The sequence below is a fragment of the Vipera ursinii genome (genome assembly GCF_947247035.1).
Source record: "Vipera ursinii genome assembly, chromosome: 1".
Taxonomy (NCBI): Eukaryota; Metazoa; Chordata; class Lepidosauria; order Squamata; family Viperidae; genus Vipera; species Vipera ursinii.
In genome coordinates this window covers 261,614,448-261,633,466 of record NC_139512.1, presented here as the reverse complement: position 1 = coordinate 261,633,466, position 19,019 = coordinate 261,614,448, and the positions used below count along the sequence as shown (strand labels likewise).

The 19,019-nt window shown below is 41.0% G+C and overlaps 1 protein-coding gene across 9 annotated transcripts in view; it reads right to left on the bottom strand.

The window, feature by feature from the left end:
• NCOA7 (nuclear receptor coactivator 7) overlaps positions 1-19,019 on the bottom strand; it is a 71,452-nt gene that overhangs the window by 36,400 nt on the left and 16,033 nt on the right. For 5 of the 9 annotated variants that reach the window (XM_083370409.1, XM_083370408.1, XM_083370410.1 and 2 more), the window contains exons 2-3: positions 15,702-15,828; positions 12,194-12,438 (exon numbers count right to left, since the gene is read on the bottom strand). In XM_083370409.1, coding sequence (XP_083226535.1) covers positions 12,194-12,438; positions 15,702-15,751 — 295 coding nt within the window. In that variant the 5' untranslated portion in view covers positions 15,752-15,828. The remainder of the gene's footprint in view (positions 1-12,193; positions 12,439-15,701; positions 15,829-19,019) is intronic. The other 4 variants (XM_083370407.1, XM_083370415.1, XM_083370414.1 and 1 more) reach the window with 1 other exon arrangement.

Here is a 19,019-nt window from a genome sequence, read left to right as displayed (position 1 = left end):
TTTCATTGAGGAAGCAGTAGAGGAAAGACCTATACAATGAATGGAGGAACAACAATAAGTGTCATTCTCTACTTTCTCAGTTGCAATATGACTAATGCCCTTAAAGGAGGCATGTCAAATTGCCAGCCCGCGGGGCCAGAGGCATCACGCCGAAACCGCGCCCACCCCATTGCCGGCAAAAGCTCCAATACATTGCGCAACATCACGTGACGCGGCGAGTTCAACATGCCTGCCTTAAAGCAAAGAAACAGCATAATTCTATGATTTTTGCTTCAGGCAATTCTTGCAACAGAGGTTTGTACTCATTTAGGAATTACCATGCATATTAATAGGCGATTCTCATATTATCTATATCTATAAGGCAGGGATGGGCAATTAATTTTTCCAAGCGGCCACAACAGAGACTGGACTGTTGTGGAGGCCTAAACCAATAGTTCACGGCTACGCTCCACCTGCAAGGCCACTCATACCGAGGCAGTGGTGGGTGACTGAGCTCGGGTCACCTTATGCGATGACCACCACTACCATCTCCTCAGGCTGGTCCAGGCGAGGGGGCGAGAAAAGCACTTTCTCTCTTCATCCTCACACAACCAGGAGTCCATTAAGGAGCACATGGGGATTGCACAGAGCTGGACCTGACTTGGCTGCTACTTCTGAGGCAAACATATTTGATTTCTAATTTTGATTTATTTATTTATTTATTTATTTATTTATTTATTTATTTATTTATTTATTTATTATTTGGATTTATATACCACCCCTCTCCCGAAGGACTCGGGGCCGTGTACAGGGCAATTAAAACACTATATACAACACATAATATACAAAAATTAAAATAAATTAAACCAAGTAGCCCTAAACAATAAAACACGTTCTAAAATTTAAAATTTAAAATCTAAAACCCCAATCCCTCAGTCCAGGCCATCAAGTTCAAATAGCCAAGTCTTCAGGTCGCGGCGAAAAGAGCGAAGGTCAGGAGCCATCCAGAGCTCAACAGGAAGCTGGTTCCAGAGGGCAGGCGCGCCCACAGAGAATGCTCTCCCCCTGGGGGCCGCCAGTCGACATTCCCTGACCGACGGCACCCTGAGGAGACCCTCTCTATGGGAGCGCACAGGAAGATGGGAAGTTAACGCCGGCAAAATGTACTCCCGTAAATAATCCGGGCCCATGCCATTTAGGGCTTTATAGGTCATCAGCAGCACCTTGAATCTCACCCGGAAGACAACTGGAAGCCAATGCAGCTCGTGGAGCAGAGGTGTTACATGGGAGTATTGGGGGACCCTCATCACAACTTGCGCAGCCGCATTCTGCACCAGCTGGAGCCTCTGAGTGGTATTCAAGGGCAGCCCCATGTAGAGAGCGTTGCAATAGTCTAACCGAGAGGTCACGAGCGGATGAGTGACTGTGCGTAGGGCATCTCGGTCCAAACAGGGCCGCAACTGGCGCACCAGGTGAACCTGGGCAAAAGCCCCCCTGGTCACAGCTCCTATATGATCTTCTAAACTGAGCTGTGAGTCAAGGAGGACACCCAAGTTGCGAGCCCTATCGACGGGGGGTAACACCTCAACCCCTATAGATAAAGATGGAATAGAGTGGACAACCCGAGATGCCGGTATGCACAGCCACTCGGTCTTGTCGGGATTTAGACGAAGCCTGTTCCTCCCCATCCAGACCCTCACCACCTCCAGGCAACGGGACATCACAGCGAGGGCATCACCGGGTTGATCTGGGGTGGAAATAAAAAGCTGGGTATCATCAGCATACTGATGATACCCCACCCCCAAACCACGAATGATCTCACCCAGAGGCTTCATATAGATATTGAACAGAAGGGGCGAGAGGACCGACCCCTGAGGGACTCCACAAACGAGAGGCCTCGAGGCCGACCTCTGCCCCCCTGCCAACACCTACTGCGAACGACCCAGGAGGTAGGAGAACCACTGTAAAACAGTGCCACCCACTCCCAACCCCCTGAGGCACCGCAGTAGGATACCATGGTCGATGGTATCAAAAGGCACTGAGAGGTCTAATAGGACTAGGACAGAGGAGCAACCCCTGTCCCGAGCCCGCCAGAGATCATTCACTAGTGCGACCAATGCCGTCTCCGTGCTGAACCTGGGCCTAAAGCCCGATTGGTAGGGGTCCAGATAATCCGCTTCCTCCAGGAACAGAGGAAGCTGATGTGCCACCACATTCTCAACAACCTTCGCTAAAAAGCGAAGGTTGGAGACCGGACGATAGTTGTTCAAAATGGCCGGGTCCAGGGCAGGCTTCTTGAGGAGGGGCCTCACCACCGCCTCCTTCAAGGCGGCAGGGAAGCTACCCTCTCTCAAAGAAGCAGTTATTACCGCCTGGAGCCAGCCTCATGTCCCCTCCCGAGCTGCATAAACCAGCCAGGAGGGGCACGGGTCCAATAAACACATGGTGGAACACAGCCTCCCCATGATCCTGTCCACTTCTTCCAGAGTCACAGGATCAAATTCTTCCCAAGTAATGTTCCCAAGACCGCTCGATTCCCCATCGTCAGACTCCGCCCAGTTGGAGTCTAGAGCGGCCTGAATCTGAGTGATTTTATCCGCCAGATATTGACTAAACTCCTCAGCACGACCCTGCAGCAGCTCCTCACTCACCTCCTGATTCAGGAGGGAGCGAGTCACCCCAAACAGGGAGGCCGGGCGATTATCTGCGGACGCGATGAGGGCAGCGAAGTAATTAGACTTCGCTGCCTCCATCGCTGCGAGATAAGACCTCGTAAAGGTTCTTAACCGCAATCAATCAGACTCAGACTGGCTGGACCTCCAACAGCTCTCTAGGCTCAGTCTCCGACGCTTCATCTACCAGAGCTCCATGGTGCCCGTCAGGATCTGCGCCGGGTCAGGGGCCGCATGGGAACAACGCGGTCGAGTGCCTCCGTGGCCGCCCTTTCCCAGGCTTCCACTAAGGCATCGACCGGGCTATGAGCGAATATGGCAGGCACAGATCCAAGCACCTCCTGGAACCGTTCAGGGTCCATTAGGTGCCTGGGATGGAACCACCTGGTCGGTTCTGTAACCCCGCAACGGGGGGGCGAAATGGAAGGCCAGCCGAATTGACTTCAGGCAGGCCATATAGAGGCAGTCGAAGGGCCAGATGTGGCTCAGGGGGCGTAAAATGCCCAGGTCTGCTGTAATGTAAAGTAGGGTAATATTAAAATAGCTCTCTTCGGTTTTCAACCCACACCCAAATGAGCACACCAACAAGCTGTTTGAATGGCAGTCTGGATAAAATGGAAGTCTGGATAATAATGTTTCAGCTTAAAAAGAGATATGAAAGAGCTTTTGTCCAGTCCAGCATGCTCTGGTGCCTTCCTTCCTGGCAAAGAGACAGGAGGTCTTCAATAAATTAGGGTTTCCCATTTGGTCTGAATCAGGAAACAAGAATAACAGTATCAGAACAAACAAAGATGTTTTGCTGTTCAGTTATCAGCATGAAGAGCCAAGAACTTTCTCTGTAAATATAGATCTCTGAAGTCAGATCTAGTATATTGAACAGGTTTTTGTAATCTGAAAGCAGTTGAACAGTTTGGATCCTCTTCCAATCACAAAAGCAACACTTCAATGTTTTTTATTTCATTAGAATTTGTTTGTTTGTTATTTCATTTGCATTCCACTTTTATTATTTTTATAAATAACTCAAGACAGCAAATATATTTCACACCCCTTCCTTCTTCTACTTTCCCCACAACAACAACCCTATGAGGTGGGTTGGGCTGAGAGAGAATGACTGGTCCAAAGTCACCCAGCTGGCTTTCATGGCTAAGGCAGCACTTGAACTCATGGTCTTCAGCTTTCTAGACCAGCACCTTAATCACCAGACCTAACTGACTCTTTTATCCCACCTTTATTATTATTTTATAAGTAACTCAAGGGGGCAAACATATCCAACATATCTTCCTCCTATGTCCCCCCAAAACAACAACTGTGCGAGATGGGTTGGACTGAGAGAGTGAAGGCCCAAGGAAAACCAGCTGGCTTTCTGGGGGACCAATCATTGGGACTAGAGCTCAGTCTCCTGGTTTCTAAGCTATTACTACACCAAACTTTGTTTTATAGAAATACATTATAAAGCAATAAAGAAATGTTAAGAGTCCAAAGAAGAAAAAAACCTACAAATTTATCTATATTATCTACCTACTATATTATCTATATAGGAGGGAAGCGAAAGGCAAGGGAGAAATAGAAAGATACGCCCAATTGAATGCAGAATTCCAGAGAATAGCTAGAAGAGATAAGAATGCCTTCTTAAATGAACAGTGCAAAGAAATAGAAGAAAACAATAGAATAGGGAGGACCAGAGATCTCTTCAAGAAAATTGGAGAGATGAAGAGAACGTTTCATGCAAAAATGGGCATGATAAAGGACCAAAATGGCAGGGACCTAACAGAGGCAGAAGAGATTAAGAAGAGGTGGAAAAATTACACAGAAGAACTATACAAGAATGAGCTTAACGTCCCTGATAATCACAATGAGGTGGTCACTGACCTCGAGCCAGACATCCTAGAATGTGAAGTGAAGTGGGCCTTAGAAAAGTTGAGCAACAACAAAGCTAGTGGAGGTGACAGTATTCCAGCTGAGCTATTCAAAATCTTAAAAGACGATGCAGTAAAAGTGCTACACTCAATTTGCCAGCAAATTTGGAAAACTCAACAGTGGCCACAGGATTGGAAAAGATCAGTTTACATTCCAATTCCAAAGAAAGGCAATGCCAAAGAATGTTCAAACTATCGCACCATTGCACTCATTTCTCATGCTAGTAAAGTCATGCTTAAAATTCTACAAGCTAGACTTCAGCAGTATGTGGATCGAGAACTACCAGAAGTACAGGCAGGATTTCGAAGAGGCAGAGGAACTAGAGACCAAATTGCCAACATACGCTGGATCATGGAGAAAGCTAGGGAGTTCCAGAAAAACATCTACTTCTGCTTCATTGACTATGCTAAAGCCTTTGATTGTGTGGATCATAACAAACTGTGGCAAGTTCTTAAAGAGATGGGAGTACCAGACCATCTTATTTGTCTCTTGAGAAACCTATATGCGGGTCAAGAAGCAACAGTGAGAACTGGACACGGAACCACTGATTGGTTCAAAATTGGGAAAGGAGTCCGACAAGGCTGTATACTGTCGCCCTGCCTATTTAACTTATATGCAGAGCACATCATGAGAAAGGCAGGGCTAGATGAATCAAAAGTTGGAATTAAGATTGCCGGAAGAAATATCAACAACCTAAGATACGCAGATGATACCACTCTAATGGCAGAAAGTGAAGAAGAACTAAAGAGCCTCTTGTTGCAGGTGAAGAAGGAGAGTGCAAAACTTGGGTTGAAACTTAACATTAAGAAAACCAAGATCATGGCATCTGGCCCTCTCAATTCCTGGCAAATAGATGGGGAAGAAATGGAGGTAGTGACATATTTTATTTTCCTGGGCTCCAAGATCACTGCAGATGGGGACTGTAGCCAAGAAATTAAAAGACGCTTGCTCCTTGGGAGGAAAGCCATGGCAAATCTAGACAGCATACTAAAAAGCAGAGACATCACCCTGTCAACAAAAGTGCGTATAGTCAAGGCTATGGTCTTCCCAGTTGCAATGTATGGCAGTGAAAGTTGGACCATAAGAAAGGCTGAGCGCCAAAGAATTGAGGCCTTTGAACTGTGGTGCTGGAGAAGACTCCTGCGAGTCCCTTGGACTGCAAGGCGATCAAACCGGTCAGTCCTAGAGGAGATCAATCCTGACTGCTCTTTAGAAGGCCAGATCCTGAAGCTAAAACTCAAGTACTTTGGCCACCTAATGAGAAGGAAGGACTCACTGGAGAAGAGCCTAATGCTGGGAAAGGTTGAGGGCAATCGAAGAAGGGGACGACAGAGAATGAAGTGGCTGGATGGAGTCACTGAAGCAGTAAGCGTGAGCTTAAATGGACTCCAGAAGATGGTAGAGGACAGGAAGGCCTGGAGGAATGTTGTCCATAGGGTCACGATGGGTCGGACACGACTTCGCAGCTAACAACAACAATATTATCTATATACTATTATTTTGACAGAAACTACGTGAGACAGGAGGTTTTGCTTTGGAAGTTCCTCTCTTCAAACTTTGCCCATTATTGGACAGACCCGTATGCCCGAATACTGCAAAGCTCTACAACAGACATGTCAAACACAAGGCTTTGGGTCCCGATCCGGCCCGCGAAGTGGTTTCATGTGGCCCGTGAAGCCATCCTGGAAACAGTGGGGGAACGGCCCCCACTGCCTTTGCCCTGACTCAGAGACCCTCCGCCTGCCAGAGACCGTCAGATCTGTCCCACTCCTGCCCAGGCCCCCATAGGCACCCTTGATGCGAACGATGTAGAGCTGGCCACGCCCACCCAGGCCATACGCACTCTAGCCACACCCACCCAGTAGGCCACACCCACCCTGGCCATACCCACCCGGCCCCCTGAGGGCAACCACAATGCTGATGCGGCCCTCAATGAAATTGAGTTTGACACCCCTGCTCTACAATATGCAGCACCAGACATAAACTGTTGAAAGCTGAATTTAATTTATGCTTCATATTTATTTTAGGATTGAGTCTCATAGTCTGCAAGCTCGAATATATCACCATCAGCTCTTTCAGCAGATAGCATTGCTGGCTGAGGAATTCTGGGAGTTGAAGTCCACAAGTCATACAAGGGCCAAGTTCTAGATTATTAAATTGTACTAGATTACTAATTTGTACAGGAGGAGGAGAAGGAGAAGGAGGAGGACAACGACATGGAGATGGAGACGACTGCCGGGATGCAGCCCCACTGAACACAAAAGGATTAGACAGAAGGCTACCAGAGATGAGAGAGGGAAGGTGGTATGAGGCCAAGAGCCAAGAATCCCTTTTCTCCTGGGATGTGCATAAGGTTTCTTGGAGGTAAATAAGAAAGGAATAAAAACAGGAAGCCTGCTACTTTGCTTAAAAGCTCTTCACCAGAGGGACAGAAGACCAAGGAAACATTGGTGCAAAGAGTTCAAAAATCACAGTACTGTAACCTAGGGAGTAATTGTTTGCTGCGTAGTATAAGCGATGAACCTAAGCTCTGGGGCTTAGGTTATATGTAACAATCTGGACATTTTAGATTAGTGAACAAACCATGATTAAAATGTGCGCCTTCGTATAATGCATCAGCCATTCAAAATCTGTACAGCCAATTCCTTATTATTATATTTTAAAAGGCTCTCCAATGTTAGTTTAGGGAAGTATTTGTGTTTGTTTGACTCATTCAGTGCCCTCACACTTTTCACACAATCAAACCAATAAATAACAGTCAAGATCAAGGATAAAATAAGCTACCCAATAATACAAAGACCATGAATGAGCATCAAAACAATCACAACATTAGAGCAAATGAATCACAAAGCAAATGGAAAATAAATGGGGAAAACCACTGAAAGCAAAATTGGCATGGCTATTGTGGAGAGAAAGCTAAAGAGTGAAAATAGAACATATGCTGAACATATTCTGATTCTTCTTTAAATGTGGAAAAGAAGAGATCCTACACAGACAGACTAGGGAAGAAATTCTAGCTCACTGGCGCTACAGTATTACAGTACCAAAAGGCCCTAAGTCCTAATCAATCCCAGACAGGTTTATTTTGCGCAGTAGAGAGAAAAGTTTGTTGTTTGCAGAGTATAAGCTCTTAAGGAACAACATAGGGAAGAAGACATTATTTCAAGCACAAGGGACCTGAGCTACATTAGGCCTTATCAGTAATAACAAGCTCCTTGAATCTGAGGAGTTGGAATTAATAAAATGAATCCAACAATAGGCAGGTATTAGATTTCTAACTCACCGATAAGAAATTTAGCAGATATGAAGTGGCAACTCCCATTTATGCAGATCATAATCCAGGTTGGGTAGAAGAACTATTGTACTAATTTAACATGATAAAACTATTAATAACTTATTAATAATTATTTTACAATTATAGTACTATTATAACTATTAAACTAGGAATTAAAGAGCTTCTTCCAAATCAGCTTAATCTCTAATGCCTCCCTATCTACAAGTCTGGGAGGGTGGAAACAGTATTAATTATGTTCGTAACTGCTTCAAGGAAGATCAGAAATCACTTATTTAAATATATTTTCTACCTTACTTTTTTCTAAATAAATAGAATCTGTCACTACCTCCATTTCTTCCCCATCTATTTGCCAGGAATTGAGAGGGCCGGATGCCATGATCTTGGTTTTCTTAATGTTAAGTTTCAAGCCAACTTTTGCACTCTCCTTCTTCACCTGCAACAAGAGGCTCTTTAGTTCCTCTTCACTTTCTGCCATTAGTGTGGTATCATCTGCATATCTTAGGTTGTTGATATTTCTCCGGCAATCTTAATTCCAGCTTTTGATTCATCTAGCCCTGCCCTTCTCATGATATGCTCTGCATATAAGTTAAATAGGCAGGGTGACAGTATACAGCCTTGCCGGATTCCTTTCCCAATTTTATTTATTTTATTTATTTTATTTTAATTCCATTTATATCCTGCCCTTCTCCGAAGACTCAGGGCGGCTTACAAGCTTAGCAGTCCAGCCTTGCCGGACTCCTTTCCCAATTTTATTTATTTTATTTTAATTCCATTTATATCCAGCCCTTCTCCGAAGACTCAGGGCGGCTTACAAGCTTAGCAGTCCAGCCTTGCCAGACTCCTTTCCCAATTTTGAACCAATCAGTGGTTCTGTGTCCAGTTCTCACTGTTGCTTCTTGACCCGCATATAGCTTTCTCAAGAGATAAATAAGATGGTCTGGTACTCCCATCTCTTTAAGAACTTGCCACAGTTCATTGTGATCCACACAATCAAAGGCTTTAGCATAGTCAATGAAGCAGAAGTAGATGTTTTTCTGGAACTCCCTAGCTTTCTCTATGATCCAGCGTATGTTGGCAATTTGATCTCTAGTTCCTCTGCCTCTTTGAAATCCTGCCTGTACTTCTGGTAGTTCTCGATCCACATTCTGCTGGAGTCTAGCTTGTAGGATTTTAAGCATAACTTTACTAGCATGTGAAATGAGTGCAATGATGTGATAGTTTGAACATTCTTTGGCACTTTATTTCTTTGGAATTGGAATGTAAACTGATCTTTTCCAATCCGTGGCCACTGTTGAGTTTTCCAAATTTGCTGGCAAATTGAGTGTAGCACTTTTACTGCATCGTCTTTTAAGATTTTGAATAGCTCAGCTGGGATACTGTCACCTCCACTAGCTTTGTTGTTGCTCAGCTTTCCTAAGGCCCACTTCACTTCACATTCTAGGATGTCTGGCTCGAGGTCAGTAAACACCTCATTGTGATTATCAGGGACATTAAGCTCATTCTTGTATAGTTCTTCTGTGTAATTTTTCCACCTCTTCTTAATCTCTTCTGCCTCTGTTAGGTCCCTGCCATTTTGGTCCTTTATCATGCCCATTTTTGCATGAAACGTTCTCTTCATCTCTCCAATTTTCTTGAAGAGATCTCTGGTCCTTCCTATTCTATTGTTTTCTTCTATTTCTTTGCACTGTTCATTTAAGAAGACTATCTTATCTCTTCTAGCTATTCACTGAAATTCTGCATTCAATTGGGTGTATCTTTCTTTTTCTCCCTTGCCCTTCGCTTCCCTCCTTTCCTCAGCTATTTGCAAAGCTTCCTCAGACAGCCATTTTGCTTTCTTGCATTTCTTTTTCTTTGGGATGGTTTTAGTTGCTACCTCTTGTACAATGTTGTGAACCTCCATCCATAGTTCTTCTGGCACTCTGTCTATCAGATCTAATTCCTTAAATCTATTTGTCACCTCTACTGTATATTCATCAGGGATATGATTTAGTTCATTCCTGAGTGGCCTAGTGCTTTTCCCTAATTTCTTCAATTTAAACCTACATTTTGCAACAAGAAGCTCATGGTCTGAGCCACAGTCAGCTCCTGGTCATGTTTTTACTGACTGTATAGAGCTTCTCCATCTTTGGCTGCATAGCACATAGTGCTTTCTGTGTTGACCGTCTGGTGATGTCCATGTGTAGAGCCATCTCTTGGGTTGTTGGAAAAGAGTGTTTGCTATGACCATCGTATTCTCTTGACAAAATTCTATCAACCTGTGCCCTGCTTCATTTTGTTCTCCAAGGTCAAACTTGCCTGTTATTCCGGTTATCTTTTGGCTTCCTACTTTAGCATTCCAATCCCCCATGATTATAAGGACATCATTTTTTGGTGTTAGTTCTATAAGGTGCTGTAGGGCTTCATAGAACTGGTCAATTCCATCCTCTTCAGCACTGGTGGAAGGGGATATATCTATATATTTATATATAAACATCTATATATCTCTATCTCTCGCTATATATTCCCATATCTACAATATGGGTTGCTTCTCTAGCATTTGTGAAAGTTTTATTTATCTCACTTGCATCAAACAGAAATAAAGCCATACAAAAACAGAAGGATACATTACTGAATAATCTGAAGCAATTAGAATCAAGACATAAACTTAACTCAATTTCAGATTTAGAAGAAAAGATAAACAAAGTGGAAATCAACTACATTTACAGGATATAAATAAGACTTGCAGGAAGTTGAATTTTACCAAACATACTTTGAGAAAAGCAATAAATCAGATAAATTGCCAGCATAAGGAACAGGATAAAATAACTATTATTTCTGTTTATGAGGGGATCTTGTTTCTGCAACAAAAGAAAGGAAGCAGCAACTTGATAACTATTATTCTGGAAAACAGCTATGATCTTTTTTGATACAAAGCAGCTTTTGGCAGAATTTAGTGCCAGTGCAACTTAACCAGATCTTATATGGTACCATTGGAGAAGGCTGATTGTTACACCTTAGGCATTCTACAGTTTTTGGACAGGCTTTAAGGCCATATCCTTATAGATCACATTACAATAATTCAACTGGGAAATTACAATACATGGGTAGCCAGATCAGCTCTCACCAAGAAAGGATGCAGAAATTATTCACAGATGAAAGCAATGTGCCTAGCTCCATATTGACTTAAAACACTCAGGGACAGAATTCCCTGAAGTGCAAAATACACCTGTTTGAAATAGAAAATGCCTTTCAGATACTACCAAACCCTTAGACTTGTCTAGATCAGGCATGTCAAACTCGCAACGTCACATGATGTTGCATGACGTATCGTGACTTTTCCCCCATTGCCGGCAATGGGGTAGGCTTTCAGTGTGATGCATTCGGCCCGCGGGCCGGGCCGGCAGTTTGACATACCTGGTGTAGATTTAATTTCTACTTATTACTCCTCATCCAGTCCATGCAGAACTCATTGCATCTGATAAGAAACCAACTATGGATAAAATTCAGATATGTATCAAGCAACAGATAATCTAAGCTGCCACATAATATTACATGTTTCTGTTCCAAAAATAAACCTGTGCTGTTTCCATTGCAAATGTAAAGAGATTTTTTTTAAAATCTGAAATATAAAAATAGAATCCACAAATTTACTATTTTTCTGTCAGCCAGTCAGTTATGCAGAAATATTATCATCTGCATTATCATATTTAACATGTTTGCATCCCAGAAACAACACCCTTTTGAAGGTTCAAGTGGTTGTGCTGCAGCATAGATGCTAACCATATTATGCTAGCAAAATGCAATATAATTCCAATAGCAAATTACATTGCCTTTAAAAAAAAACTTTTCCAAACATCTCAGCTGTTTCTAATTGTCCTTATGACGCCTGGCTATAAGATGGAGTCATCCATACAAAGTCTATTTTCCCTGCAGAAGTAGGCAAACTTATGAGATAGTTGCATCTGGGGTGCACAAAACCAGGTGACCATGTGGTAGGATAGAGGGAGGGAAAGTAAGACCTTGCTACCACCTAGTGGTCATTAGGGTGACTGGAGGTTGGAGAAAAAAATAGGGGAAAAAATATTCTTTATGGCAATTGGAGTGTCTTTTTCTACAGTTGGTGACATCTGAATTTTAACCAGTTAAAATGCCAATCATTATTCTTACAAGTAACAAAGAAAGAGTTCTTACAAAAAACGAAGTATGGCATATCCCTGTTTTGGAGCTGCATTAGGGTCACCCTGTGGGTCAGCTAAATTAATGCCACGACAATTTCCCTCCATTTCTGGGGCGGGAAAATCATGGCAAAGCAGTGGTTTGGATGAGCCCAAAGCTCTTGCATTAAACTCACCAATGCTGTAGTATCGTTTAAGATCAGTACGCCTAATATCTTTTGGTTGACTGCTCTTTTTCTTTTTTTTCTCATAATCCTCCTTTTCTGTAGAATGCTTGTAGTTTTCTTGAGAACTGTTTGTCTGTCCTACAACGTTTTTGCTACCATCACTTTTTCCAGTCTGAGTTTTACAGACGTGAGTCCCACAGGTGTTTTGAGGTGGCACATCTGCATTTTGTTTAGCAAGCTTCTTTTTTTTCAAACTAGAAGGGGGGGAAGGAAGAGATACAAACACTTAGCATACAGGAAAGAACAGTGGAATAAAGGTAACAGTTGAATAATGGCAATTAAATATTGTAAATTATCCACTATTATATACACATAGTTCTTGCTGATGAATCTAACGGGTCCTCTCAACCTCTTCTGGTTGTACTGCTATATGTTCTTCTTCCTTATATGTGATAGTATCAAAAGGCTATTTTTGATCCTACACTAACATATGGTTGTCATGCCACAATTGCTCATTCCAGAAATGTCAAGTAGCAAGGATAAAAAAAAAATTGCATTCTATCCCTGGTAGTATTTTATTTCAGCTGTATAATGGATTAGATGCACATTAGAACAGGTATTTCAGAATGCATGGGGATACCTGTCTGTAGTTCATTAAAGCAGCCATATCTGTTTCCACGACTGATGTATCAGGAACCTCCCCAAAGCAGCCCATACAAAACTGGGGAAAAGATGCAGCTATTTTCATTAACTTTCAGCAGGAATGCACTCAATCCCCGACATGTTCCAAAACACATTTTCTGAAGCACTTAGTCACTTCAGCTCTGCAGTATGTTTGTTTGTTTCACGATCAATAATCAGAAATGCAAGCCTCATTCAAAGTATGGTTACTTATAAATAGGTGAACCCCTACCAGCACAAAGTACTATAAGGGGTGGAAGTAGAGTTTTCCAGCAGTACTTCTATGCTACAGAACAGCCTTTTTCTTAAGAGAAAAATTTGTCTCATCATAAATGATATTTCGGAAGATATAAAAGATAAAGCGCTTTCAGACAGTACTTTTTAGTTTGTCCTTATTGTAAATTAGCTCTGGTTGTTTTTAGGACTGATTTTATTCTGAATTATATTTATTCTTATCCTCCCTTTATTATTATTTTATAAATAACTCAAGGGAATGAACATATCTTTCTTCCTCCTATTTTCCCCACAGCAACAACCATTTGAGGTAGGTTGAACTGAAAGAGCATGGCTGGCCCAAATGCTTGGGCCTTTCATGCCTAGTACAGGATCAGAACTCCCCGTTTTCTGATTTCTAGACTAGCACCTTAACCACTATATAGTACTGCACTAAACTAACTCTCGATTATTGCATATGATCATTAGCATCATGGATGTTTTTATGCATACCTAGAGATTTTCTTTTATTGTTGTTATATGCCACAAAAGTCTTTAATTTGTGGCAGGATTGAATTTAATGTCATGCAATAAAACATTAAAAAAATAAAACAAATATAGATTTATGTAAGGACATTTTAAATAAGACCAATCTTCTGTCAAAAATCGGGATAACAGACAAAATCTTTAGGAACTCCCGACTGTGGAGTTAAACTTTGGCCTCTAGGGCAAATATATGAAAAGGAAGAAATGTAGTTATCCCATCCTTAATTTTTCATATTTGCTTCCAGCCATAATGAGGGATAGAAGAAAGATGGAGTCCATAATTTATCACCCAGTATAATATCTAAAAATCCTGTCACATTTTTGAGTATTTGGTATTTTATTTTTTTCTAGGATAATTTTTAATGTTCATCTCTTTTATTCCCATTCAGTGCTTGTATTATTTTGTGTTTTTTACATGCAATGTCACCATATTCTTCCAGCAAGACTAATCACAGATTTCCTTCTGTTTCTACTAACATCCTGCAGTTAAATAGCTTGTAAAAATATGCAGGGCTTTTTTCCTCATAGAACGCTCAGAACAGATTTCCAGCACCTTTTTTGGATGGAACCTTGTAGGGTAGGCAAGGCGGGTTGTATGACATGTGTGAGTTCCAGCACCTTTTTCTTTTACAAAAAAGGACTGAAAATATGTGACATTTAACCTGAAGATGGTGCTGATCTCCACTGCCTTCCTTCCCTATTGATACTAAAAACAACTGAAAGAAAACAATCTGTTTAAAAGGAAAAACAGATCTTTATTATTTACATAGGGTATTTGTATGAGATCCATTCCTTTAACACTTTTGGCAGCTATTACAGACATCTAATAAAACAGCAGAAGTACAATTAAAACAATCATTAAAACAACAAGTCAATACATTTTAGAACAATTAAAATCCTCAAATACATAAAACAGGTAAAGCAACTGAACCAATTCACAAACAGGGATATCTGAGTTATCGCCTAAACCAGGGGTCCCCCACCCCCAGTCTGTGGACCAGTACTGGGCCACAGCATGCCAGCAACCAGGCCGCACAAACAAAGACCCATCCACGGGATGCAGGCTGCACACAAAACCACACACCCTCTGGTCTGCGGAAACACCTCTCTCCACAGAACAGGTCCCTGGTGCCCAAAAGATTGGGGACCTCTGGCCTAAACTGTAATAAGAAGGGAATTTCCTTAACTCTATGGCAATTTATTCTACAACATGGCCACTGACAACAGAGAAAGAACCACAGTTGTCAGAGCTATCTGTGAAGGATATTCTTCAATCAATACCATTTTCCCATTAATCATATTTAAAACATAAATGTATTTTAATATGCCAAAATGCTGAATGTCATTTTTTGGCACTACTGGAGAAAAGAGTAACATTGAAATTCATTGTTCATGAATTACAAAAGTGGGTTGAAAACAATTAAAATTCTAGCAGTCATATTTCTTCCAACTGGAATTTTGGAAATTTGGGTAAACACCAAATAAGCGTTTACGGGCACACAGCAGCATAGTCCTAAGCTTATTTAACCAAAGCACAATAACAACCATTCTGACACATTTAATAAAATATTTTCCCACTGATATGAATAATAGAGGTTTTTCTTAGCTAATGCCTATCTCTGGTGAAACATATTAATATACTAAATCTTATGAGAAAATTATCTATAGAGTTATTTTAGTTTATGAATGTTTTATATAGATAATAATGACAGCAGTTGTAATAATGTAGTATTTGAGTTATTAATTCTAAAATAGAATGTATAGGATTAGAACATTTGACTTCAAGCGTGACCATTTCTGTTTATAAAACAGATGTAAATCATGTTAAGCGCCGATAAGGGCTTTTGGAACTAATCAATAATTTGCTTTGTGTGTTGCCCAATTTTAAAAAAAATGTACAGATGACCTGTACTTTGCATTACTGGACAGCAATAACATACCCTCTTATTACCTGAGAATATACTTCATTAACCTAATGGAATTTACTTCAGAGAAGTAGTAGAATAGACTGTTAATGAGTTTTGAATCCATCACAATGCTAGTAAAATAAAATAAATTTGGAGCATTATATCCTTACCGGGCAAAGTAGCTTTGCTTTCGTTCTTTTTTTTCTTCCTTGATCTCCATAGCAACCAGTAAAAAAATACTAGGAAAAGGGGCAAAGGCTTCCAGCTAGCACCTCATCTCCAGGCAGAGTCCCTGCACTAAGGGAGGGGAAAAAACAAGTCCATAAATTAATCTGTTGGCAACATCTGATTTATTTGCAAAGTTACAGCTCACAATCTCATAGCCAGTACATTTTAACCTGGGAAAGCCAGTCACATGTCAAAGAGTTTATTGTACCTAAAACAAAAAAAGAAAAAAGTGGAAGAAAAACAACTGCCAGTTCATTGTATGGGGAAAAAAATGTTCTAGCTCAGTTCCTTCTAAGCCCGAGACTTACATGGGAGCTTCTTTTATGAAGGCATCTATGAAATCTGCTATCAAATTAATGAAAGCTTACGAATTAAAGGTACTTTATACAAGGGATTCATTCAGAGTTCCTCGGCAATTACCTGAATACACAGCATGATTATTCTTGAAGCTTATTTATCTTGGCAATATATTAGGTACTCTACAGCTAATAGTTCTCAGGAACATGTTGGAGTTTAATTTATAAAATTCATATAGTATTATCTACGTATCTGTCTTACGACTTGCATAAGAAATCTGGAACGAACAAACACTCTCAAAGTGTCGTGGGTATTTTGATGTTTCTACTTGTCCATTGTATTTTGACACTTCTCTCCCCCCCCCCAAAAAAGTCAACAGTTATAATGGAAAAGGTCTGCTCTTCCAGAAGAACCCTTTGTGTTTCCAATCATTAGCACATTAACGTAAAAAGAAAAAGATAAAACAAAACCAGGATCTATAACCAAGAATGGCAATATCAACTTTAGCCTCTCTCATTCTGAAAAAACTAAAAATGGTTAGATAGCCTGGAAAGAAAGCAATGGGCACACAGAAGGATCCAAAATTTATTTTAAGGCATATCTTCATTAGACTATTACAGTGTTTTACAAAACAGCAAAGTGTTGTAAGTGTGCTTAACCACCTTTGACTGAAGGAGAAATCTTACAATGATTTACTTTTCCATTTTCAGGGAGCTCTGAATACTGTAAAACTCCCACACTGGAGTTGGAGTCAAAAGGTACATTTGGAAGCATGTAGGTGTAACACATGTATGTATACATTCAGATTTTTTTTAAAAAATAAAATAAAAAGCAAGCTTTATTTCCTTGGCTACCACCAGAGCAGATACCTGATAATCCAAAAAACAAACAAAAACAAACAACAAACCAGATTTGGAGGTTTGACATCTGGAAACTGCAGGACTGGCCAAAAAAAAAATAGAAACAACTAAAATAGAAGACTAATGTCTGATTATTATTCCCAAAGCTGGAATACAAAAAAATCCTTTTTTTTTCAAATAAAACTTCAGTTTCTGAAAATTGTGGTACAAGTGGTTACTGTCCCAAATCCCACACATGTAGCACATATGTAGCTGAAGAACAAACAATAACCTCACAAGGAAGACATTCAAGCACTGGCATCTCCGTGATTGATGGTTGCAATATATTTTCATTTTGCTACCAAAAACATCATTCAGGGGGCTGCCAGTGTCTGAATGTCCTTCCTTGTGAGGTTAACTGCTTGTTTTTTCAGTTACTTACATATGTCAGATGTGAGGATTCTGCAAATTCAGTAACTGGCTATATGAACTGCCTAACTTCTTATGGCCCCTTGTGGTTCATCCAATCAGCAAAAGCATGACATCAGTTTCAAGTGAACAAATCTGTTATTATTAGCCTGGAGTTTAAGAAAAATACAGTAGTTGTCTCAAATGAAGGAAGCAGACAATTACGCTGTGACCAGCAACAATCAAGAGTATGCCACAAGTGACCAATTTCTTTCTCCAGGATGAACAGCCAGCTAAATAAAATTGGATGCTCATGAAAAACTGCTAGGCTAATGAGAAGTCAAGGAGTAAGTGTAGCCTGGACACCTTGTGGAGAGTTAGTTAGACAACTACTTTGAGAAAAGACAAGAAGGCTGTTATTTCTCAATGCTTCAATTTAAGTAATTTGTCTTGACAGTAAGAAAAACTCAAGGAGACAGTTTCAATAGACAGACAAAGTCCTGAAAAAAAACCACTGGACTAACCCAACTGAGCATATTTTCTTGCTATTTTTTTTTGCAGGACATTTTGATGGGTAAATCCTAATTCAATGAACCGTGCACGATTCATATGTGAACACAAATCAATTTTATGCTCTAGGTTTTATGTTCTACACTGATGATTCTACACTCAGGATTCTGCATTGATGATGTTACTTAGTTTGGTAATGAAATGTATGCAAGAAAAAAATCAAGGTCAGAGAGCACCAAGGATCCTACAGTTTTATGTTGTTTTATTTTTTCTTCTTCATCATTTTTAATTTTAAAAACTAATGTACTGCCTTTTTCTCACCAACATGAACTCAGATTGACATTACTACGAAAAATAACATTCTAAATCAACTGTAAAGGGAACATACTGTAATAACAATCTTTTTACAATGTTTTACAACTAATCAAGAAGGCATAATCCATAGTACAGTTTGCTTCTTTTTAACAGGAAAGGTATTTTCACATTTAAAAATATATCTGAGGGGTCCTTGGTGCTCTCCGAGCTTGCACTAGAAGCATGTTCTGCACCGATGATTCTGAAATAATGATGTTATCAACTTAGGCTAATTGCACTGTACTTGTGTCAGAACCACCAATGCATTGAAAGGATTAACCAGTGACATCACCATTGCCTGGAGGATGCCCAATTGGGGGCTCCTTCATGTCCCTAGCAGGAGCTGGAGCGAAGGACTGGAGTTCACTCCACCCCACGGCAGCACTTGGGTCTTGAACGCAAGCTTGCTGACCTCCAAACCAGTGTCCTAACCACGTGAGCCACCCTGCTCCATAGTTGGGTAATGAAACATCGTCAAGAAAACAACCAAGCACAAAGAACCCCTCATTTCAACCTTGAGCTACAAATATTCTTCTTTAAAAATATACCTTCTAAGGAAATATGCAACTGCATATTTCAAGATGTCAGGCCATTGGAAACAAGAACTATCTTTACTTTTCTCAGGAAAGATAGGATAGTACAGAGAGCAATACAGCAAGGTAGGATGGGGGGAAAGCTAGCTATGGAAAGGAAAGGAGAGGAGAGGAGAGGAGAGGAGAGGAGAGGAGAGGAGAGGAGAGGAGAGGAGAGGAGAGGAGAGGAGAGGAGAGGAGAGGAGGGGAGGGGAGGGGAGGGGAGGGGAGGTAGGAGCCATAAGGTTTTAAAATAATCAAGGAAGTATCTGTTTTTAGG